At 39.7% G+C, this 23,981-nt stretch overlaps 1 protein-coding gene across 3 annotated transcripts in view; it reads right to left on the bottom strand.

Annotated features, from left to right (window-relative positions):
- Positions 1-1,904: 1,904 nt before the first annotated feature.
- Nostrin (nitric oxide synthase trafficking) overlaps positions 1,905-23,981 on the bottom strand; it is a 59,968-nt gene continuing 37,891 nt past the window's right edge. For 2 of the 3 annotated variants that reach the window (XM_047546692.1, XM_047546694.1), the window contains 8 exons: positions 16,062-16,160; positions 15,838-15,963; positions 11,980-12,088; positions 10,996-11,084; positions 6,627-6,752; positions 5,581-5,692; positions 4,379-4,468; positions 1,905-2,106 (listed from right to left, as the gene is read on the bottom strand). In XM_047546692.1, the coding sequence (XP_047402648.1) occupies positions 1,970-2,106; positions 4,379-4,468; positions 5,581-5,692; positions 6,627-6,752; positions 10,996-11,084; positions 11,980-12,088; positions 15,838-15,963; positions 16,062-16,160 (888 nt within the window). In that variant the 3' untranslated portion in view covers positions 1,905-1,969. The remainder of the gene's footprint in view (positions 2,107-4,378; positions 4,469-5,580; positions 5,693-6,626; positions 6,753-10,995; positions 11,085-11,979; positions 12,089-15,837; positions 15,964-16,061; positions 16,161-23,981) is intronic. The other variant, XM_047546693.1, reaches the window with a different exon arrangement.

The raw sequence follows: 23,981 nt of genomic DNA, 5'->3' as shown, positions 1-23,981 counted from the left end.
AAGCACACTGCTCCACTGAGCTATAACCCCAGCCCCTATTGTATTTCTTTGAGGCTTACAAAGTTTATGTCACAGATGCAAAAAGAATTTGCAGCAACATTCCAAAACAAGAAAAACATTTATGTTTTCACAAAGCACAAATGATTTGTGAAGAAAAGAAATGTCTCTCTCTTTTTTTTTAAATTACTTCCAAAGGGTTTCAGGGTCCAACCACCTTATCATCACTTTCTCTTTACAAAATAGTCCATTGTAGACTGCAGTCAATTGCTACACAATATTTTATCCATCAAGGCTTAATGGAAAGAAGTAAGATGAGAAGGAAATACAAATTCAAAATCTCTTTTCACAGTCTAATGGACTATTATTCAGCCCACTTTCTTCATGCAAAAAGCCTTCATTAATACACGTTAAATGACATTAAAACTTCAGATCTGTTCTTAACTGTAAATTGTCTCATGTAACAAATTTTACTTGAGTTCCTTGAGATCTAATATCTAGAAGTATCTATTTTGTTAGTTATGTGCTATATAAGAGTGTAATGACCCAGAATATTAAAAAAAAATATTTATTTGTAAACTTGGTTTTAGAAATTCCCTCTTAAAAGTATAAAATGTAATAAATTTCAAAAAAAGAGGGGTGAGGCCAATGATAAGTTGGATTTTAATTGCTCCTTTAATGCCTTTGTTGAAGTCCTCTTAAAGGACAGACTATGTGGCACAAAAGTAAACAGGTATTTCCATCAACACCATGACCTTCCATTCAGTGGAGTGTGTGATCTTAGGCAGATTTAGGCCATTTTCTAAAAGATGCTGCTGTAACATTTCCCTTCCAAATCACTCCCCTCAAAAGTCTGGGAACCTTATCTCTCTCATTCCCAAGTTTTTCTCATTACAGGGCATTTGAGGAAGTAAAACAAATATTATTCCATTTTGATGGGAAGTGTTGGTTTCTAAGATTTTCCATTCAAACTAGAGACTTAGTAGCATTTCAGGTTTGTCTCACAAGGGAGCTGCTTCCATAATGAACTATTTGGGAAATACAAAATTCCTTATTTCCAATTAGCAAAAGAAATTTCCAAAAAGGCAAGGAGGCATGGGATTTCAGGTACTGTGTGCCTCCCTTACTCTTTCCTTTCCATTTTGCTCTTGTCCTCAGGTGGGCAGGGGCAGTACAGGAAGCCCCTGCACAGGAAGTCATGTCTGAAAATGAAGCTCCATTCTGCCTAGGATCTGGATGACCACCCCATCTTCTGATTCCATGGACTCGACCTTGGTTCCTAATCCTCTGTTCTACTCTCTCCTAACCTGGATCTATCTTGCTGGTGCCTCACTTGCCTATCTATCACTTCTTTTTTACAAAAATTCTTTTTATTTTTTAAAAATTTTACAGACTGCCTTTGAATTCATTGTACACAAATGGGGTACATCTTTTCATTTCTGTGGTTGTGCACAATGTAGACTCATACCATTCTGTGTTCTTCCTTATCTCCCAGGCTTCCTGGTAGGTTTGGTGTGTCCTGTTGTATATGTCCTGTTGCCATCCTAGTTCAGAGGGAAAGGACATCTATATCTTAATTGCTGTTTTGCTACCAGGTAACTGATTTCAGGCAAATGGCTCCACCCTGGACTGACTCCTCCTCCTCTTCCCACCCCTCCTCCTCTTCTCTCCCTCACCCTCTTTCCCTCCCTGCCCCCCTGTTATGCCAGAGTTAGTTGTACTGGATCTTCTCTAGGATCCCTAGAATTCAAAAACTCTAGTAACCATGAGTCTCTTCTCTGTCTCCTTCACCATCCATCTTTTATCTGATTCTGTTTCTAACAAATAACTGTGAGTGCAAAGTGAAGTGACCTTCAGATAGGACTATACCACCCATTTAAAAAGAAAACCTCACAAAGATTACAGCACTTTATTTTTATTTGCACCAGATTGCACAGTTTACAAAGTCAGTTAGGGTGCTCGGGTTCCTGTTTTATGCCTGTGTAACTGTTTTCCCAGGTTTTAAAGGTAGCTCTTCCACATAAGCAGCAGGAAAATGGCCTTTTTTTCCATTTAAAGAACCAAACCACCATCCTTCTTCTTTCTTCTCATGTAAAGTCACAATGTCTCCTGTGAAAATACACTTTTCGTTAGACAAATGGGTCTCTGCAACTTGAGCATAGGCCAAGAGCCTGATTGGTAGGAGTTTTATAAGGAAATCCTACATACAAAGTTTTGATTGGGAGCATCATTTTCTGCACTTGACACCAATAAAGAAAAATGATTGAACACTTTGTATGAAACTGGCATAATCCAGAAGAACACTCAAAAGACTAAAATAATGAATAACTGAGTTATGCCATGAAACAGTTTGCTTAAAAGCAGAATTAGAGCAGGGCATGGTGCGCCTGTAATCCTAGCTACTTGGGAGGCTAAGGCAGGAGGATCACAAGTTCCAGTCCAGTCTGGGCAACTCATTGAGACTGTCTCAAAATAAAAGGGCAGGGGATATAGCTCAGTGGTAGAGCACCCCTGGGTTCAAACCCTAGCATATGCCCCCCCAAAACAGTATCAAGTTGGATTTCAGGCTGCCTAGTTCACTTTGTATATGACACATGGTTGTCAGCAAACTCTTTCTTAGTGTTCTTTAGGACCACATGTTGGTGGCCATAATAGTTTGGTATATTGACTCCTATGAACACATATCAGCTGATGATCAAGATACTTAAGATCAAAGCAGTTTCTCTCTACTCCACGTGGTTTCACAGTCCAAAATTCTAAAAAAAAAAAAATTGACTCCCCATTTATCAATTTAGATAACATTGATAAATCATTAATTTGAAGATAATACTTTTTAAAGAATTGGTTCAAATAAATGGAATTCCTAGCCCTCATCCAATTCTCTAGGGGTTCTTATAAAAACATCATTGTGATATTAATAACCCTAATGTGTAACCTGGTGCCCCAAATCCTTTGGCTAGCCTCTGTCTTGTGGGAGAGTCCTTGCTCTTTGGCCATTCCGTGGATATGAAAGTAAGAACTTTCTTCAGCATCCAAGATCTACTTCTCCTATAGCATCATTCTGAGGTCATATTTCACTTTTTCTTTCACTCTTTTCCCCAGGAATTTTTATCTGAAGGCGAAGAAGACTGTTAACCCCCTTCTACCTTTTGAGTCATAAATCACTATTCTTCTATGAGATCATTTCCAGCCCAAGTTCTCCCTCTAAGGAGTACTCCCAGGTCAGAGATTGCTTGACAAAATCTATTAACAGGAATTCAAATAAATGATTTGAAATTGTATTGCAGCTTCCCTAGGCCTCCACTGTCATGTTTCACTGAAAGAAACTACTTAGAGCAAAAGTGGGCTTTGCAAATAACTAAGAACTGAAATCAAGGTAATCGAATTATTGTGAAACTCAGGATTCCTGAATTCCAGAAGGCCTCTGGGAAATGTGTTCTTATTCATAAAGAAGAAAAGTAATTGAAGAACTCCGATGCACACTGAAAAGGAAGCACCTATTGAATAAGAGCAAATGTACGGTGTCCCTGTTGTTTGGCTGTAAAATCCATCTCAATTTTCTGTCGACTCTGGGAGCCATAGCCCCGTCAGGGGTAATAAGCCCTTTCCCATCACACAACTATTTCTCACAAACACTTCCATTTCTAGATCTCCGCCTTAGCTTTAACTTCCAAATGTGGACACATAAGGAAAGTTGAGGCTGGAGACTTGTTCTTATTTAATAATGTTGAGGTTTATATCATCCATGACAATAAGACCTTTCCTTATTAAATAAATATCATAACACAAATAAGAGGGTCTGATAAAACTGACCAGAAATACTGTCCTGAGAGATAACTGGGATAAACACCAAACTGGGAGTCTCGATCTGGGTTCTAGAACCCTCTCTTACACTAATTCATGAGCAGAAGTCACCAGTGGGTCTCATGCTGGAAACATAAAGAAGTGGCGCTATGTCTCTAATGACTCTCATTTCCCACATTCTGCCCCCATGTAGCACTATGATTGCAGGCATTACTGAATTGGTAAGTTCAAATCCTGTGCTGCCATTGCCTGTGACTTTAGCCAAAGCACTTACCCTTTCTGTGCCTCAGTTTTATCAGCTATAAAAAAGAAATAAGTACAATCCCTGCCTTCAAAGACTTTTATGAATGTTAAGTTGGACAATATGCTTGCAACAAGGTCTGGCACATAGGAAGAGAAAATAAATATTAGCCATCATCATTGTGAGCTTCAGTTTTTCATGTGCCTATTCTTGATCTTCTAAGAAGGGTGATTAAAACCTCAACTGACTTAAGGTTGCTGTGCTAAGACAGGACTTTATGCATGTCAAGGATCTCAGCATGTGAAGGTAATTAAAATATCTGAAAATGACTCTTACCTTTTTCCAAATTCAATTCATCATCTTGCCTGGCTTGAAAAGAATACAAGGCTTTGCAAAGACTGTTGCCGAGCTGGGCCACTCCAGAGGCTAAAAGTTGGATTAAGTAGTAATTACCATGCTGTGTTAATAGGCAAAATGAATATGATCAGAAGCTCTGGTTATTTAACAGTGTGGTTCAGAGATTAAATATATTGAAATTTTCTCAAAAATGTTTATAATTTTTCCTAATATTCATTCCTTGATTCAATGAGCATTTAATAAAGCATCCTACTTTGTGTATGAATGTGTATACTATATAATCAAAAACCGTATTATAGTATGGGAAATAATATGGAGAAAAAAAAGCTATTGTCATTATAACAGTATTGATGACAATTTAAAATTACTTGTTTTCCATATGAGCTTAGTCACATCATTAGATAATACGTGTGGGAGGTGCATGCGTGTTTGGGAAAGCACACCAGTTCTGCCATCCAGGTAGAGACAGTGGCTATTTGGAGCGTGTGATCCTTATCATCATCCCTTGGTGCCTATGGAATTGTTCCTCAAACAATGCAATGGAGACTTTAATATATGGTGTAGACCATAGTTCCCTGGGTTTCATTGAAATTTTTTCTTTGTCAATTTCTAATCAAGAAACAAGGCAGTTGAGATTATGGTAGATAGTTGAACAATGAGGAATAAATAATAACCTGTGTGAGTGAATGCCTGTCAAAAGGTGAAGGACAGTGGGGTGTGGATGGACAATGACCTAGTCAGATGACTGAATAAAGGGGTGGATAGACCATGTGTTCCAAGTTCATGTGTGTCCCTGCAAACCACCTGTATCACCATGTTTTTTGCAGAGAAGACAGGATTTCTATGGAAGCTTAAAGGATGCTGTGGAGACAGAGCTACCAAGCTCCTCAAAATGGGTAGGATGATTGTGTGGAGAGCAGACTACAGACTTTGAGTGAAAGAGACGTGAGTCTTGCTATCTGCAGTGACTACTCATGGTATAAAATGCTCGCCCCAGCCCCCACTCTTCTGGACTCCCCTGCACACATCTGTTCATAAAGCTGTGGGTTCTAATGAATTAATTGAAATATAAATTTCTCTGAGCAAATATAGTTCAATGTGGTTCTGAAAATAATATTTAAATGCAGCAATGTGCTTTACCAAGAGGACTCACCCCCAGATTATGGTGGGCTTTGGATTACCTGAAGATGAAGGGTCTGAATTGTACTGTCCACCAGAAGTCCTGATCACAACATTCTCTAATCTCTTTATCAAAAAAGGCCGAGATATTTTTACATAAGTATGAGTATGCTCCTGTTCAAATAGTTTAAAAAAAATAGTCATTTTAAACAACTCTATTATTATAAGTACTCATGAACAAAACTCAGGAATTTGTTTTCTAAATTGGGGTAAGGAGTGTATATATAAATTATTCAATACATTCCTAAGCCCTACTTTGTTTTAAGTTTTCTTGTTTCAGAAGGCTTAGTATTTTCAGAATTAGACAATTACTGTATTTTATAGCCTGCATTTCCAATTTTGGCCTGTTTATCTAGAGCACATAATAGCATTCCTTCTACAAATTCAACTTCAATGGATTTAATGAAGTGAAAATATTGCAACTCTGTCTGAATGACTGAGAGCATTTTAGAGCTCTTGAATCTCTTAGAAAGAATACCGTCCCTTCATCACAGCTCCCCTTTCTGATTGGTAACAGAAAACAGCTACAAGCAATAGCTACCCATGTACATGGATGAGCTCACTATCTATTCCTGAGTAGTGGAAAAGCACAGGGGTGTGAGTTCTTTAAGTTGAACTTACATATTATCCACAGCATGTGGTATATTCAGCTATGTGCTAGGCACTGTGTACAAGCTATGTTAAACAGAATAATGCATGTCAAAAAAACCTCACAATTTAGGTCTACATGAAATCTAAAATTTCAATTTAATAGAAATTTTACTATAAAAACATATTCCAAGGCTAAAGTAAAAGTATGAGGAGGGAAAAGAAATCCAATGTGTTTTTCATTCGTCATAGTAATTTAATCTACAGAGAATGTATTCAGTTACATCTAGCTTACTGTGCTCAAGAGGAGGAAAAATAAATTTATCTTAAAAATCTGCAAAAAGAGCTTGGGACATATGGCACATGTAATCCATAACAGCTTTTTTGCTTCAGTGCTACTTTAAGTCAATCCACCTAGAGAGTCTAATCAAGAAATTACAATTAATCTTTTCAGCTTTACCTTTTCTTTCCATTTGAAGATGGAGGTGCTACAGGGATGGCTGGGTTTAGGTCTTTGCTCAAGTTCTGCTAACACTGATGACAGTTTGTAGGAGTTCGCTTGTAGAAGGTCTAGTTTCAAATTGTTCTGTGGAGATATCATTTGGCCATGTGAGTAAATTGCTAGAAAATAAGGCACGACTGGATGGTTAAAGGGACAGTGGGATAGCTTTCAAAATGACAAGGAGGTCTAGAGAGGCACACATTCAACTCATGCACTGATATGCACCAAAAGTGCAGAAGAGAAAAGTAACTGAGACCTGGGGTGTGGCTCAGTGGTACAGCACTTTCCTAGCAGGAGTGAGGTGCGGAGTTTGATGCTGAGCATACGCAGAGAGGGGAAGAAAGAGGGAGAGAAGGAGAGGGACTGAAAGAACAAACAAATAAATAAAACCTTAAAGCAGTCTAGAGTAAACAGTTATGAGTATCTCAGTCTGTACTACTGTAAATAGGGTAAGGAAACCTTGTTAGATTCATTACTCAGTACTTTGCAGCAATAACTGGCTTTATGCAATTTTCTGCTGAGGAACAAGAAAGGAAATTATAAGTGTTGATTGCAGAAGGCAGACTATCAGAAGTCTTAAGGGAGAGCAATTGAGCCACAGGTCAATATCTTAATAGAACTGAATTAACATCAATAGGATCAAACAAAAATGGATGTGAGGTTTTTTTTTTTTATTTTATTTCTTTGAGGAGGTAGGGTCTTATATTACCCAAAAAGTTTGTAGTAACACTTTTCAAACTGGAACAATATTCTAGGGTATTTGAGTGCAAAAATGAGGAGTAAAGTTAAAGACAAACTCCAACTCTTTTCTTGTTCTTGCTTTGAGCTTGAACTCAAACTCTATAATTCCTCCTTCATCAGGCTGTGTTCAGTCAGGGTGAATCAGAGAGCAGAATCTAAGCAGTTCAACCCCCTCCTCCCCGTTTTTTTTCCACCCCTAGCGTGGGGTTTCCTAATGCTAGCATCCTTGCCAGGGGGTCACATCCATGGACAGAATACCTCCTCTTGATGGGGAAGGTTTTAATCCTTGGTGCAGTGCACCACAGTGTGGGGCAGGCTTACCTAAAACGAAATGAAAGCTCCCTATAGCTCTACCATCGGCCCAGGCTGTGATGCATTTGAAAGCTTCAGAGAGCAAGTCTGGTTCCTCTTACATGTGACACTCCTTCCCATGACTGAAGACAACCCCTACTCTTTTTTTTTTTTTGTAAACAAATGGGGTACAACTTGTTTCTCTGTTTGTACATGAAGTAGAGGCATACCATTTGTGTAATCATACATTTACATAGGGTAATGGTGTTTGATTCATTCTGTTATTTTTTCCTTCCCCACCTTCTCATCCCTCTTTTCTCTCTATATAGTCCCTCCTTCCTTCATTCTTGCCCCCCTCCCAACCTCCATTATATGTCATCATCTGCTTATCACCGAGATCATTCGTCCTTTAGCTTTTTGAGATTGGCTTATCTCACTTAGCATGATATTCTCCAATTTCATCCATTTGCCTGCAAATGCCATAATTTTATTATTCTTTATGGCTGAGTAATAGTCCATTGTATATATATACCACAGTTTCTTTATTCACTCATCAATTGAGGGGCATCGAGGTTGGTTCTACAATCTGGCTATTGTGAATTGAGCAGCTATGAACATTGATGTGACTGTGTCTCTGTAGTATGCTGATTTTAAGTCCTTTGGGTATAGGCCGAGTAGTGGGATAGCTGGGTCAAACGGTGGTTCCATTCCAAGTTTTCTAAGGAATCTCCACACTACTTTCCAGAGTGGCTGCACCAATTTGCAACCCCACCAGCAATGTATGAGTGTACCTTTTCCCTCACATCCTTGCCAACACCTATTGTTGTTTGTATTCTTGATAATCGTCATTCTTATTGGGGTGAGACGGAATCTTAGGGTAGTTTTGATTTGCATTTCTCTTATTACTAGAGATGTTGAACATTTTTTCATATATCTGTTGATTGCTTGTAGATCTTCTTTCTGTGAAGTGTTGGTTCATTTCCTTAGCCCATTTGTTGACTGGGTTATTTGTATTCTTGGTGTAGAGTTTTTTGAGTTCTTTATAGCTTCTGGGAATTAGTGCTCTATCTGAAGTATGAGTGGCAAAGATTTTCTCCCACCCTGTAGGCTCTCTCTTCACATTGCTGATAGTTTCCCTTGCTGAGAGAAGCTTTTTAGTTTGAATCTATCCCAGTTATTGAGTGGCACAATCGGTTAGCGCGTGGTTCTTATAAGTCAACCTCTATTCTAAATGCCTCCTGTTTCAGAAACAATTTCTCATAAAACATGCCTTACCAACATTCTTGATTCAAACATGGGACTCTGAGGACCAAAAAACAATAGAATAGGAAAGAATTTAAATGAAGAAGGTGTTCCCTCCAAGAAACTTCCTCTGGTTAACATGAAATCTACCAGTATCACTTGTTTTCCTTTATCCAGATGCACAGCATGTGTAAGAAGGTTACACGTATATTTGGTGTCCCCTACTTAAAAGTTCATGCTTGGTCCTTACTAGACCATAAACACTCTGAGTTCAGGGGTCAGACCCTCTCCCTCCTCACATGTGAATCAGGCTAGCCTGTGTTCAGATGATCCTATACATGCTCTTTGCTGGTAATAACAAAGGTAAAATTCTATGCATGAACAATGAAAGAATCTTATAACTCATTGACATCATAAAATGCTATCTATCGCTTTGATTTGGTAAATATCATTTTGCATTGAATTAGTTAACTAAACATTTTGTGCTGTCACCGAAAATGTTTGAGTCCGTTTTATCATTTCATATAAACTACAGATATATGTCATTGCAGTAGTGTGTCAGATTCCTATTCCCCTGTGAGCAGGCACAGACCTTTCTTTCCATAAGAAATGTTGGCTTATCTCTGCAACAGCCTCCCCACCATAACCCACAACAGCTGTAGCTTTCTCCAAAGCACTTAAAATTGCCAGTTCAGGCAGAATTATTATAAGCCTCCTTTTACAAGAGGGTTAGGTAAAGAAAGGTGGCCCAGATTCCTGTATCTTTCAAAACTTGCTAAAAAGTTTTACTCTTCCTGAGTTCTCAGATTAACCCAAGTCCACTTCTGATCACTTCAAGCACAGCAAAAACCCACATCTTGCACACATAGGTCATATGTATCTGTTCATTTTTATTCCTACATAAAATGTTGTTCAAGGTACCCTATTAATGTGGTTCCTCCAAAGTGGTCAAAATGTTCATCCTTCCTATGAATGTCTGGGGGCTGCTGGGGTCCTGGCACTCCATCAAGAGGTCAGTGGAGCCATCCTCCTGCCCTGTTCCATCACCTCGAATGCCAGTCTGTCCCCCAAAGGACCTCGCCTCTAAAGTTGCTCCTTGTTTCCTCAGACGTTTTGCCCCTCACCCAGACTGCCCTCTTCCTCTGTCCAGCCACATCTTCCCTTTCTTCTGTTATTCTTTGGGAGTCTGATGCCAGTGGATAGATGCATGGAAGGCAGCATCTTATAAAAATCACAGATGCTCTCAACTTGTGATGAGGCTATATCCCGATCAACCAGTGTGAGACTAAAATGCTTTGAGCCAAAAATGTATTTTATACATCTAACCTCCTGAGCATCCTTGCTCAGCCTAGCCTACCTTAAATATGCTCAGAATGCTTACATCAGCCTACAGCTGGGCAAAATCATCGAACGCAAAGCCAACTTTATAATAAAATGTTGAGTATCTCATGTAATTTACTGAATACTGTACTGAAAGTGAGCAACAGATTGGGTGTGTGGACACACTTTCCTACCATTGTAAAGTCAAAAAATCACTAAGTCAAATCTGGGGACCATCTGCACTAAGTTTTGAGCTCCTTTGAGCACGATGCTAGTATTTTCTAAATACTATTCCATTCTCACAAACTCTTTGAGGTAAGTTCCAGTGCCTTCAATTCACATATGAAAAGGCCAAAGTCATCCCAGTTTCCTATAAACTGCAGAGCTAAATCCAAATACAAGGCCTTTGTGAATGCAAACCTGTATTTTAGGAAACTTTTCTTAACTGGGTCAAAGTGTACATCATTTCATTAAAGAATGAATCTATTCTGGAGAATTCTATTTCAGTCATCATTGGGGTTATTTTCCCAGTGTCCTTCTTTGAGAGGATATCAAAGCAAACATTTTTAGGTAGGCAGATTTTTCCAGATCCTTCCCACTACCTATAAAGGGGCTGGCCCTATAAACTTGACTATAATGTTCTGTCACGAGGAAGGAAAGGCAAATGTGCGCTGGAAAACAAGTATTCTAAAAATAACCCCTTCATCACTAAATGCACTCGGCAAATATTTACCTCATCCATTAACGTCGCTGTGTCTTTCTGGCTCTTGGCATCAGAGAAGGAGGAGCTGCTGGAGTAGGCATTAAGCATTCGCTCCAGGCCTGAAAATGAAACAACGTTCTTGGTCACCTTTGGTCACCTTTCATCCTGTTTGGTGGGACACAGCTGGAAGCTGGTCTCCCTCAAAGGGGTTCTCAACCTAGAAATAGTACTTCCTCAATGGCGGGAGTAGTTCCTGTGTGTAGTTGTTACTGAGTGAATGATAAGTGAGCTGACTGTTCATATACCTTCATTTAATGAAGTTTGAGAAATATGGGTGCATTAAGTATCTCAATTATTATTTTCGAGATGAGATTTTTAAATTCCTTTTTGTTGGCTTATTCCAATAATTTCTAACATATATACAATGTTAGGCTCTTCCTCCATATTCTGTTTACATCACTAAACATTTTCTGTCTTGGATTTCCTATCTGCATTACATTGCAATGAGTTATTGAGATCCGTGTAAAATAAGCTGGACATATGGAATCTCAAGTGTGTAACTGTTCCAGTATCTGCATTGCATGAGAGTTGCTTCACTTTCTAACATTCCTAATTGCTAAGGACGGGATTTAATTTGAATGATTTTTCACCTTATTTCAAAAGTTAGTAAAAAGAAAGAAACGAAAACCAAAACCTCTGTGTGGTACATGTACCATATTTTAAATCGCACAAATTGTCTCTCATTCCAACCAATTTCCCAAATACAATAAAACTTTTTTTTTCTAAATACGGTAGTGTAGTACTTAAATAACTCTCCTAAATCGGCCAGAATATCATTTTACACTTTTTGCTTTCTCTTTTCTTTTTTTAACTTGTTCTTTATTCATACGACTTAGGTTTGAAGTGTGCTGACCCTTGGCCCAGTCAGCAAAAGCAGATTAATCCTAACTTGGAATAAAAACTCTGAGTCTGATACTTTTCGTTATCAGATCTTTCGAAGAGATAGTCACACACCTTCCCTGTCTCTGGAGGCTTTTTCAATGTCTCTTTGTAGTCTCAACAATTTCGGTTTTATTAAAGACTTTCGTCTCTCTTTATCCATTGCATTGTTAGGATCTTCTTCCTTTAGGAAAAGAAAAAGGATGTTTAACAACCTAAGGGGAAAAAGGTTAAGAGTTGCTATTCCCAGTTTTCATGCAACTTTCCTTTGCAAGGAAAAAAGTGAAAAATAAAATCAGGATAATCTTTAGTTTTGCACACGTTGTTCTACCTGTTCTAGACCTGACTGATAAGAAAACATCTTGTTCACAGCTTGTAAGTACATAGCTGAGCTTTTTCTGTAGCAGAACAAATTATTCTTGGAGGACAAGCCTTACTTTAGTTATTTGACTTTCTGATCAATAAATCTATTTGTTGGATATTTATTGCTCCCTAAAATAATTAATCTTTATTCAAGTTAGAGTCCTTTGATGGTTCAAATATGATGTTTATGCCTCAGGTGAGGATGACCTCAGGAGTGGAACAATGTGTACTGAGTTCTGCACTGGCTCATAAAACTCATGCTCTGCCCAAAATGGGTTTATCATCTAGTTAGGCCTTGAAGCGTAACATGAAGATAACTAGCAATACATCACATACATTCATGAATGGTGCAGGCACCAAGGGTGGGGACAGTCAAAAGCTTCCACGGGGGCTAGAAGACCTAACAAGGACTTTTCAGTCAAGTGAAAGGAGGATAAAGGACACTCCAGGGACATGCAAAGGACGAAGCGGGGACTCTGTGCAGAAAGTATTAGGAACAAGTAGAACAGTTCCTTGAGCAAAAACTAGGGAAAGAAAAAGTTGACTGTGCAAGCTAGGCCAGATTTTAGGGCAGAGGTAGGGATTTTTATCATAGGCTATGAGGGGTCATTGATAATATCTGAACGTTCACATGGATTATTCCAAAACTTAAATAAGAAAAAAAAATATTAGGATGGTGGGGTGGGGAGGTGGCTGAATGTGAGTGGACAGAAACCTATGGAGAAAGGGGCAACTAATGAATGAAGACAGAGGTGAGGAGGCAGGCTTCTCTGATAAGGAAGGAGGAAAACTAGGCTCCTGAGTACTGGTGGAGAGATGAGCTTCAGATGAATCATAATGAAGAAAGGAGCAAAAAGAGGAGCCTTTTGTAACCATGTGATAAGATGGTTGAGATACTTTACTTACATATTGTGCATTACAGAAGTTTCTCTATATTCTCTATTGCATGCAATGCTTACAACTACTGCATGAGGTTGCTTTTGTTCTCTCTACTTTGTGACACAGGAAGGAGATCCAAGCTGAAACAGAAGTGTTTATTCCCAAAACACAACTAGTGCGACCCCAGGTTCTCTATCACTCCTTCACACGTCTGCCAAGAGCTGAGACCTGGCTGAGGTCACACTTTTAGGTGAACTGTGGCTAAACTGATAGGACACCTAACTCCAATCCACAGTCCCTCCTTGCTGGAGGAATACCAATCATAATCTAGCTCCTGTGCCATTCTAAAACTTTCCTTGGTCTGGGGACAGCATGTATTTCCAGGGCTGGATCGCTCTCAGATCAACCTGATAGGGGGTTTAACTTCCTTAAATGTGTCCTTCTTTGTCAAACATTTGTTAGAAAGATGATCAATACTTGAGGAGGCATATAAAACCACAGATACAATCTTTTGAACATGACATTACAATAGCCTTGGAAATATTTTCACATTTTTGAAGTCAGATTGTTCTCCTATCTTGTTCTGGTCCATGGAAACTTTGGAGCATTGGATAAAAGTCAGTCTACACTGATTGCCAGTGACTATAAAGTCAGACATTGGGGTACTTTAATTTATGGATATCAAGAAAATTCTCTTCACTCATTTTGAGACAGTGTTTACTTTTAGACTGAGATATGTGGTTGTGAGTTTTGGTGCACTGAAGCTTCATAGACAACAAGACAAAAGAAATGCCATGAACATGATTTAAAGATGAATCATCATGGCTACTGCCTTGCCTTTCAATAGGATCCTAGGCTAATTCCAAGGAGAATGGCCTGTATTCTATTGACAGGTTAGTTCATCTTCCCCTTCAGTCAAAGATGTCTTCCTCTTGCAATCAAATCTTCTTTTTGACTCCCATCGTTACCTTTCCTGCCTACTTTGAACAGACATTGCTATTGCTAGCAGAGTTCACCTTTGCCAAGGTAGGAAAAAGGATTCAAGGTAGGAAATAACTGGCTCCTTGCTGCTGTTTGGAGCGTGGGGAAGGGGACCTTTCAGGATTTACTGCTCACTCCACCTCTGCCTCTCCCTTCTCTCCTCATCTCTTGTTCCCCGAGCAAGGGTTGTTGGCTTCAGCTGTGCATTTAATCTAAGAGGAGGCTATGACCAGTGGGCTGTCTACAGATCAGAGAGGAATAGAATCCTAAACTGAACTGGAAATTAAAAAAAGAAAGGAAAGAAGGATATTTTTTTCCTCTCAAAAGAAAAGAAAAGTTCCTAGAACATCACAATTAAGACTAACAAGAGGTAAGCGGAGGCCCAAATCTTTGAGCATGACCCAAGAGGACAAAGAATTAACCAAAAGAGAGCAAAGGCAAGATGTCTGGGCTCTGACTAGAGACAATGATCAGTTTCCAGCAAGAAAGGGTGTTCCATAGTAGAATCACCCAAATGCCCTCAAAATAAGTCCCAGGAAATTTGGTCCAAGTTTTTCAAAGGAAAAGGATCATCAGCCATGCTAATGATGATCCCCACCCTCTAGGAATCGTGCTTTTGTGTCATCTCCTCCCCTTGAATTGAGGCCACACTGACTGACTCTAACAACCCCCACTTCTGAGCTAAGCTTACAGCACACCCCGATTCCTTCATGGGCACTCTGTCTCTGTCTCTCTTGGTCTCTTGTTCTTGGAGAATCAGGCCGCCATGAAGTGAGATGTGGAGAAATCCACATGGAAAAGAAATGGCACCTTACCACTACCAGCCGATGAGGACCAGAGGCTGCCAGCAGTCTCCTGAGTGAATTGGAGATGGGTCCTCCCTCAGTAGAGCCTTGATTTGTCTACAGTCCTGGTTGGCACCTTAGCTGCTGCCTCATGAGGGCCTCTGGGGACCCAACTAAACTGCACTTGACTTCCTGACCCATATAAATTCAGATAATACGTGTTTTAAGTCATTGTGTTTGGAGGTAATTTGCTACATGGTGATTTGTGTGGACAATCAGTATAGGCACAATATGATAAACAGAGATCATGAAATACATCTGCCTGGTATTACTTTTCTAGAAGATTGCTATGAACTCACTGCTCTCCAAAGTTCAAATGTTAGATGTTTAATACCCAGTGCAACAGGGTTGAGAGTGTTGAGAGGTGGGTCCTTTAAGATGTGACCAGGCCATCAGGGGACTCCCTTATCATGGGAATAGGTTTCTTATAAAAGAAAGTTCAGCCCTCTGTTGCTCTCTAGCCCAAGTGACACCTTTTGCCATGTTATTATGTAGCAAGAAGGTTCTCCCCAGATGTGACTTTGTGATCTGGGACTTCCCAGCTCCAAAACCACCCAAATAAACTTCTATTCTTTGTAAATTACTCATTTTGTTGTATTCTGCAACAGCAGCATAAAACAGATGAAGACAAAGGCTGAACTGGAAGATTCTAAAATCTGGCATGACTTTCTTTCCTTCCCCCGAATACCACGGCCCAGTTTGTAAATCACATCTTGCATATTTTTTATTATGTGGCCTATGGAAATAAAACAACATTTTCATTGACCACATTTCATTTACATTTGTTTTCAATTTTTTCGAAATGAGCTTTTCAATGGACAACTAAGCCCTTCCCCCAAGGTAACTTCCTGCAGGTCATACTTACAAAGTAATCCGTTAGTAGGAACTCAGATTTGTTTTCTGTAGATAAACTTGCAGTTTCTTCCATGAGAGCCTGGATATCTCTTTCAACATCAATCTTGTTGATGGCACAGTGAATCTGCGTGTGGCACTGCAGTGCCAAGGAAAGCAGAACAAGGATGTTGAAGAAACGTTTCCTGCAATTTTTTTACCCTGCCTGCCAAACATAGAGAAATCTTCACTACTCACTGTGGTCAGGGTTTGACCAAAAAGAGAAATATGCTGGCTGTACTGGTTTAAGTTATTGCATAGAAGTTGAGTTCTTTCCTTCTCCAGCTCCAGGATGCTCTGAAGGGAATTGAAAATGGGGTAAGATCAACCATTTGGTATGCAAAACTAAAGTCACCCATCAAACACTGACACTCCGAGGAGAGCCTGAGCAAACTGTCATGATGTACCTTTTAAAAAAATATTTATTTGTTTTTAAATATTTTATAGACTGCATTTTGATTTATTGTACACAAATGGGGTACATCATTTCTTTTCTATGGTTATACATGATGTAGATTCATACCATTCATGTAATCATACATGTACATAAGGTAATGATGTCTGTCTCATTCCACCATTTTTCATACCCCCTCCCTCTCATTTCCTTCTACATAATATAAAGTTCCTCCATTCTTCTCTCATCCCCCACCCCACACCCCCATTATATATCATCATCCACTTATCAGGGAAAACATTCCACCACGCGATTAATAATATGAAAAAGTGTTCAACATCTCTAGTAGTTAGGGAAATGCAAATTAAAACAACTCTAAGATTTCATCTTACTCCAAGTAGGCTATTATCAAGAACACAAACAATAATAGATGTTGGCGTGGATGTGGGGAAAAAGGCACACTTTTACATTGCTGGTGGAGATTTGCCTTTTTAATACATCGCATCCAAATAACAACAAAGGGAGGATTTCAGGAGGGAATATGAGTTGGTGTCTGTCCTATTTTCCTCCTTTTAGATGGTTTTAACTCATAAACTTTCCCTGGGATTTTTTGCCCCCAAAAGTACATAGGAAAGTGCTGTAACTGATATCCACAAGGAAGGGGCAGAGAAAGCAAAGAAAGCACTGAAGAAGCACCTGTGATTTCCAGAGAAGAGGGAAGTCCAGAAAACCCATGTTGAGATGCATTCAGACAATAAATACTGTCCGAATCATTCATGGTGTACACAAAGTATTCTGCTCGTCCTTGCAGGCACAAAGATGATGAGGCACTCTCTGTTTAAGGAGACTATCTGACAACAGCAGAATCTCAGAGACTGATCAATTCATTATCCTGGCCGGAATTAGGCCCTGGGGTCAGAGACTACTGCGTGAAGGTGGAGGTGTGTGGAATGACAAAAATTCCACAAATGGACTGTCATGACTTTAAGCTCAGAAGGGTCAACGAGGAAGTGAAGGGCATCGATCACTCTTGCCTCATTAGCTATTCACATTTTAGAACAAGTCAGTTATCAGACTCTGCTCCCCCAAATTGATGACCGGTGAATTTTAGAGATGCTGGAGAAGTTCAACAACTAAGTGGAGTATGCCGAGGAGATTCGTGGGTCATGTGGGGACAGCATGAGGCTGCTGGGTACATGCCCAGAGATGGCAAGGGAGCAAGACAAAATTCTCCCCATTCTGTTTTTATAAGGACAGAGGATTAGACATTCATTCTTTTATCTAGAGAAGGTCAGGTTTGCTCTCAGACCTGCCATCCCATCTCCTATACCAACAAAGTACAAGCACTTGGCAAAAACCTTTCATGAAGAAGGTTTTGGGAAAACTAGCAGGTATCCTACCATAGGGAGAAGATGACTATCTTTCATGAGCATTGGTAGAGAGGTGGAGCTGGAGAGAGTCCAGAGATCCCTGAATTCCCTCATCCTGCCTCACTCAGCACTCCTGCAGGGCCCACTGACCTGATCCAGAATGGTATTCTCTACATCCTAGCACTGTTCCTTCATTTACTGTATTTAGTAATCGAAACTTTTAATTTAAGCTTATTTATTTTTTAAATTATGGCAAAATTTTTGTAACATAAAATGTACCATTTTAAACATTTTTAAGCATCCAGTTCAGTGCCATTGTTACATAGCCATCCCCAGCATCCATTTCCAGAACCTTTTTCTTTAAAACTGAACCCCTGGTGCATACCTGTAATCCCAGTAGCTCGAGAGGCTGGAGCAGGAAAATCACAAGTTCAAAGTCAGCTTTAGTAACTTAGAGCGGCCCTAAGCAACTTACTAAGAAAGACCCTATCTCAAAATAAAAAATAAAAATGCACTGGGGATGTGGCTTAGGGGTTAAGCACCTCTGGGTTCAATTCCTGGCACCAAAACAAACAAAACTGAACCTCTGTATCCATAAAATATTAACTATTTCCCCTCTTTCCCTAGCCCCTGGCAACCATCATTCCATTTTAATTTGACTCCTCTAGGTATCTCAAATAAGAGGAATCATACAATATTTGTCCTATTGTATCTTATTATTTCACCCAGCATAACATTTTCAAAGTTTGTCCATGATGTGGCGTTTTCTTCCTTTTTAAGACTGGGTAAGGGCTGGGGATATAGCTCAGTTAGTTGGTAGCATGCTTGCCTCGTAAGCACAAGGCCCTGGGTTTGATCCCCAGCACCACAAAAAAAAAAAAAAAAAAAAAAAAAAAAAAAAAAAAAAAAAAAAAAGACTGGGTGAAATTCCCGTTTAAGTACATGCTATATTTTATTGGTGTAAAGTCATTTTTAGCACTCCTTTTAAAAGCAAGTAGTAAAAGGCTCAGTTAGTAATTATGAACATCTACACCAATCACATGGAAATTTAGATCTTGTGATCAAAGTCCTGACATTTTATCAGAACCTAGATCTGTGACCCAGTGGTCACTTTCTTAGATGCGTCAGAAGCCACACCATTTTTCTAAGCCAGTGGGAGCCAGATGCCTTTGTTTTTGTTACTGATTTCCTGAGTCTCTCTCCAAAATATCTGGTACCTGTCATTTGAACGTGACCATTTGCTTTCTGTCTTCCAGATAAAGGATTAAAAACACAGCAACTCATCGGATGTACTGCTTCTTCACAGGCCAGAATTGACATGCCTCCTGACAAATGTGTAAAACAAATTCTGCTCATTTGTTTGGATCTCAGATGGGACAATCTTCAAAAAAGAAAAAAACGTCTTTCCCCTCAAAAAAGATGTAAAAATCAGCTGTTTCAGTTTAGCACTATGAGCAAAGGATTAGGGGAAAAGTAAAGGCAGGTCTGAGAACACCCCGCATCTGTGATGGCAGCCGTTTCTTTAATAAATGCTGAACCACCAGCATCAGTCTGAGGCTAGAATAACTGGTGTTCTTTGGCAGAGATAGTAATGCTTAACAGATTCTAATTACATTTCAAGGAAATAATTAAAGTGATCTATGCTTGCTCATAAAAAGAGGTGGAAATAAATTCTATGAGGAAAGGAGAAATCCATAGCTCATTTAATGAATTATTGCTGTCTACTCTCTTGTTCTTTTGTATAAAATGGGCAATCAGGAGACATGACACCCTGGAGGACCTCCAGCTCCTCTTGTGCTTTCACAGAGGCACATTTGAAGACAGTGTAGTCAGAGAGTTAGCAAGAGACAGCAGATTTAGGGCCTGTCTGGGGCTCAGGCATCCTGATAATTCATGCTCTTCAGTCACTCTTTTCAGTTCCGGTCTGTAGGACAGAGGAGCTTGGAGGGACTGTGTTTTCATTTAAATTGCTTTCATAAAGCTAATAAAAGAAATACTATTCTCTTTCTAGAGCAGGGACTCTCAGACTTCAGAATGCCTAAAAGTCACCTGGACCCCTTCCTAAAATCACTCAGAGATTCTGATTCATCTGAGAAGGTGCTCCGGAATCTGAAGTTAAGCAAACTTCCAGCGGCTTGGAGACATGGTAGGGCCACAGAGGGCCACACAGAAATACCTTCTAAAGTCATTCATTATTCTTCCACCCGGGATGACTTCTATCAACATTCCAATGTATTTCAGTCTAGGTCTGTATGAGTTTGTCTTCTAATTACCTACCAAAGTATTCTAATTTGATATCCTAATTTCTTCACTTAACCTCACACATGAAAAATTTGCACACTATTCTTCTCTGAAGATTTTAATTACTGTATAATAGTCTGTTGTGAGTATATATTGATTCATTTAGTCACCCCTTCAAAGTTGGTCACTTGAGTTGCTTCCTTCCTTTAACTTTTTTTTTTTTTTTTTCAGTGCTGGAATAGAACCCAGGGCCTCTCCCATCCTAGACAAGTGCTCTACCACTGAGCTACATCCCCCAACCTCCCTCTTAATGTATTTTGAATAGAAAACCCTGTGTTGTTTTCAGCTACTGCCTCAAGACAGATTTGTAGAAAGGAAATCACCTTTTTCAACAGTGATTCCAGGAAGGAATTAAGCACTAATGTCCTCTCCTCAGGCATCCATTGTATATAAGTCATGCACGGCACAGACTTATATGGATAAGGACCATACATACCATGGTCCTGTAGAGCTCAATATTCCATAATGGGGTGGTCCTGTAATGGAGCCGAACAGTTCCTATCCCCTGTGACATGGCAGCCATCCTGATATTGTAGCACAAGGTTCTCTGTATGCATGGGTGGCAAAGTTCATGTCAACAAACTGTGCAGTGGCCAGTTGTGTACATGCAATTAGTACAGTCCATAATGCTTGGTAATGGTAATACACCACTATGTTACTGGTCTATGTATTTATTATATCATACTTTATCACTGTTTTGGTGTATACTCCCTTTAAAAAAATTTTTATCATAAAACAGTACACTGTGTTAAAGTGGTGGCAGCCTCACATTTCTCATGTACTTTGTCTCTTGGTTGCATCAAGAGGCCACGTCAAGTGAGTGATGGACCTACATCACCTAGGTCTGGACAAGTCACTCTATGATGTTCACACAGTGACGGAATTGCCTAACAAGGTTCTCAGAATGTAGCCCACTTTGAATGACCATGACCATAATGAATCGCCATGTATCTGCATCTAGGTGGCATTGTCAAGCACCAGCTTTGGGAAGACTGATAAACAGTCACTCAGATCATTCCTGGGCTCTGTGGTTCAGATGAGGAACAATGGCAGCGAAAAGCAACATTTTTAAGGTTCTTGAAAAATATTGAGTAAGAACTATCAGTACTAAGCTTTGATTCTTGGTACTTCTTGACGGTGTGGCTATTTTTAAAAATACAGATTATTTCTATCAACCGAATTGTTTCTTCTTGGAAGTTAGGAACATACTACGATTCTGAGTTAATAAGTGTAACTATGAAGTAACAAGGCTAATTTTGAAATATGGTCTATGCAACTGGTCTCATTACCTAATAGCCACGTTTGAGACTTGACACATATAATATTTCTCACAATATCTACTGTTATGGTTTAGATGTGGAGTCCCCCAAAAGCTCACATGTGAGACAATGCAAGGTTTAGAGGATAAATGATCAGATTGCAAAAGCATTAACTTAATCAGTGGATTAATCCCTGATGGGATTAACTGAGTGGTAACTGGAGGCAGGTGGAGTGTGGCTGGAGGAAGTGGTTCACTGGGGACATCCTATGGGGTATGTATCTGTATCTGGTGAGTGGAGTCTCTCTGTTCTGCTTTCTGATCACCAGGTGAGCTGTTTCCCTCTGCCACACTCTTCTGCTATCCTGTTCTGCCTCACCTCAAGCCCTGAGGAGTGGAGCTGGCCTTCTGTGAACTAAGACCTCTGAAACCGTGAACCCTCAAAAAAACTTTTCCTTCTCTACAGTTGTTCAGGTCAGGTCCTTTAGTCACAGCAGCAAGAAAAGCTGATTGAAACATCTAGTAAACTACCTGAAAAGAGTTCAATGAGTGTTCTCTGAAGAAATTTGTGAAATCAAATTACAGAACAAGAAGAGGTAATAGGACACTTGCTAGGACTCTAAATTGAATTCTTATATTAAACTTTTACAGAAGGATGGTGAGAAAATAGGCCCATAAACAACTAAATAAACAGAATTAAGACACCCTAATTTTCCCATTTCCATCACTTGAACTTTAATGAACTTCTCCTTTAATGAATTCAGTCTTTTTTTTATTGCATGTCTTCAGGAATCTAACATTTTACTCTTGAGTTTATAAACATACAAAAGATGTAGAAGGCATAGGATAATATAGGTGAGTGAGTCAGTGATGTGTTAGTAAAGACTGACTGGGCATAAGGCAAGGAAATGCAAAGTCAGGGCATCATTATTGAGGGTTAGTGTGGAACAAGGATGACTAGACAGAGGTGGACTCCAGTTGGGTCCCGTGGGCATGGGCTGGCCCCAGGAGGAAGAAGGCTGCTCAAAGGAAGGTGGATGAGAGGAGCTAAGTCAACCCAACAGGAGAGGGAGTGAGACACTGATGGCCTCCAGCACAGCGGCTGCAAAAATTCAGGACACAAAAGGGGTGAAAATAATCCTAATCTTCTTCAAGGAGATTATGACTTTGAGGAGCTACTCCACCTGATTTGGATTCCAACAAAACAACCATAACAACAAACAAGCCCAAGTTTTGTGACTTCAGGAGGCCTTTTGAAGTGTAAATGAATGTGTATCTTGTCACCTTCAGGATGACTTTATAAGGAGAGAAGATAATTTCCATGATGCTTCAGTATGAAAATGAGGACTACTGAAAGGCAGGGAAAGGGGGATCTTAATAGGAGAAAAGGAAACTGAGGTAAGGAAGATCTAGTGAGAGCCTTGGATGATGAGGCTAGTACCAGGGAAACCTGACACAATTCCAAGGCCCACTCTACCTGCTGAGAACCATTACTGTGGTTCCCTACAGTGACATGGGTAGAAGTATGGGGAGGATGGAGATGCTGAGCTTGGGTATGTTTTCTCATAGCCCTTGAAGGGTGCCTGGAAGAGGGAGTGGAAGATGCAACTTCTCCCCTATCTCCTAGTGGAGCTGCCTGAGGAAGCTGACTTGGTGGAAGCTCCAGCTTCACTGGGAAGTCCTGAGAGGGGAAGGGAAGTGGGAGCCCAGGCTGGAGAGCCAGACTTCAAATGGGTAGTTAGGCTTGAGGTCCCTAACCTTTCCTCATCATCTGCACCTACTCAGCACAAGCAAGGGGAGCCAGGATCCTATGCTGGGAGGTATAAGAAGGGTTTCTTCTCATTTCTTCCCCTCTTTGGGCCAAGTTTTCATCTCTTCCTCCCTTCCTCCTTTCTTCTCTAACTCTGCATCTATCCTACACTGAAAGTGGTTGAACTGTGCAAGATTTAAATGCAGTCTCTCTGTTTCTGCTGGCCTATACTCTCTCCTCTCCCAGTTCTTATTGGGGCAAAAGCATAGTGCAGAGGCCTAGGTTGAATCTTTAAACCATCCTGGGCAGGTTACTTCATCTCTCCAGCTTTGCTTTCCTCTACTACAAACTGGTAATAAAATTATGGTCCTCACATGTTGTGATGGCTACAGAATATGATGCACACAGATGCACTTAGCACAACATCCACCCACACTGAGTACCAGACGCTTGACAGTAGATCACTTCTTCCAATTGCAGTTGCTTTAAACATTTTTTAAAAATTTAAAACACATGGAGGAAATATAAAACAAAAATATTCATGTTCTTACCAATTCTTATCCAGAATTGATAATTATTTAATATGGTCACATCTATCTTGACTTGAAAAATCGAGAGCTAAGCTATTCATACTTAGAGTTGAAGTAGGTTTCCATCTTGGGCTGGTTGCATTGCCTCACCAGGGAATGTCCACAAACTATGTGACTACGAGTGGCACTCCTGCTGTCACCCTCCATGAGCTCCGTTTTCTCCACCCCATAGATTCGGTCATACATGTTTATGAACACACCATGTAGAAACTCAGTATAGTATGGGAGTGTGTTCAAAAATTGTTAAAATTTACATAGATTGTATAAATGGTATATTTATTTTCTTCAACATTATGTTTTAGGTTAATTCATATTTAAATACAGTTTTAATTAACTTTTTATTGCTGGGTATTAGTCTACTTCCAACTTAGAGCACATTTAAGACTGTTCTATTGGTGGGTAATAAAGATTATATACCATCTTTTTCTCACCATGTAATTATAAACAGTTCTGTA

This window comes from Sciurus carolinensis, chromosome 3 (assembly GCF_902686445.1).
Source record: "Sciurus carolinensis chromosome 3, mSciCar1.2, whole genome shotgun sequence".
NCBI classification, from domain to species: domain Eukaryota; kingdom Metazoa; phylum Chordata; class Mammalia; order Rodentia; family Sciuridae; genus Sciurus; species Sciurus carolinensis.
The sequence above is the reverse complement of the archived record's forward strand: the minus strand, read 5'-3'. Positions and strand labels throughout refer to the sequence as shown.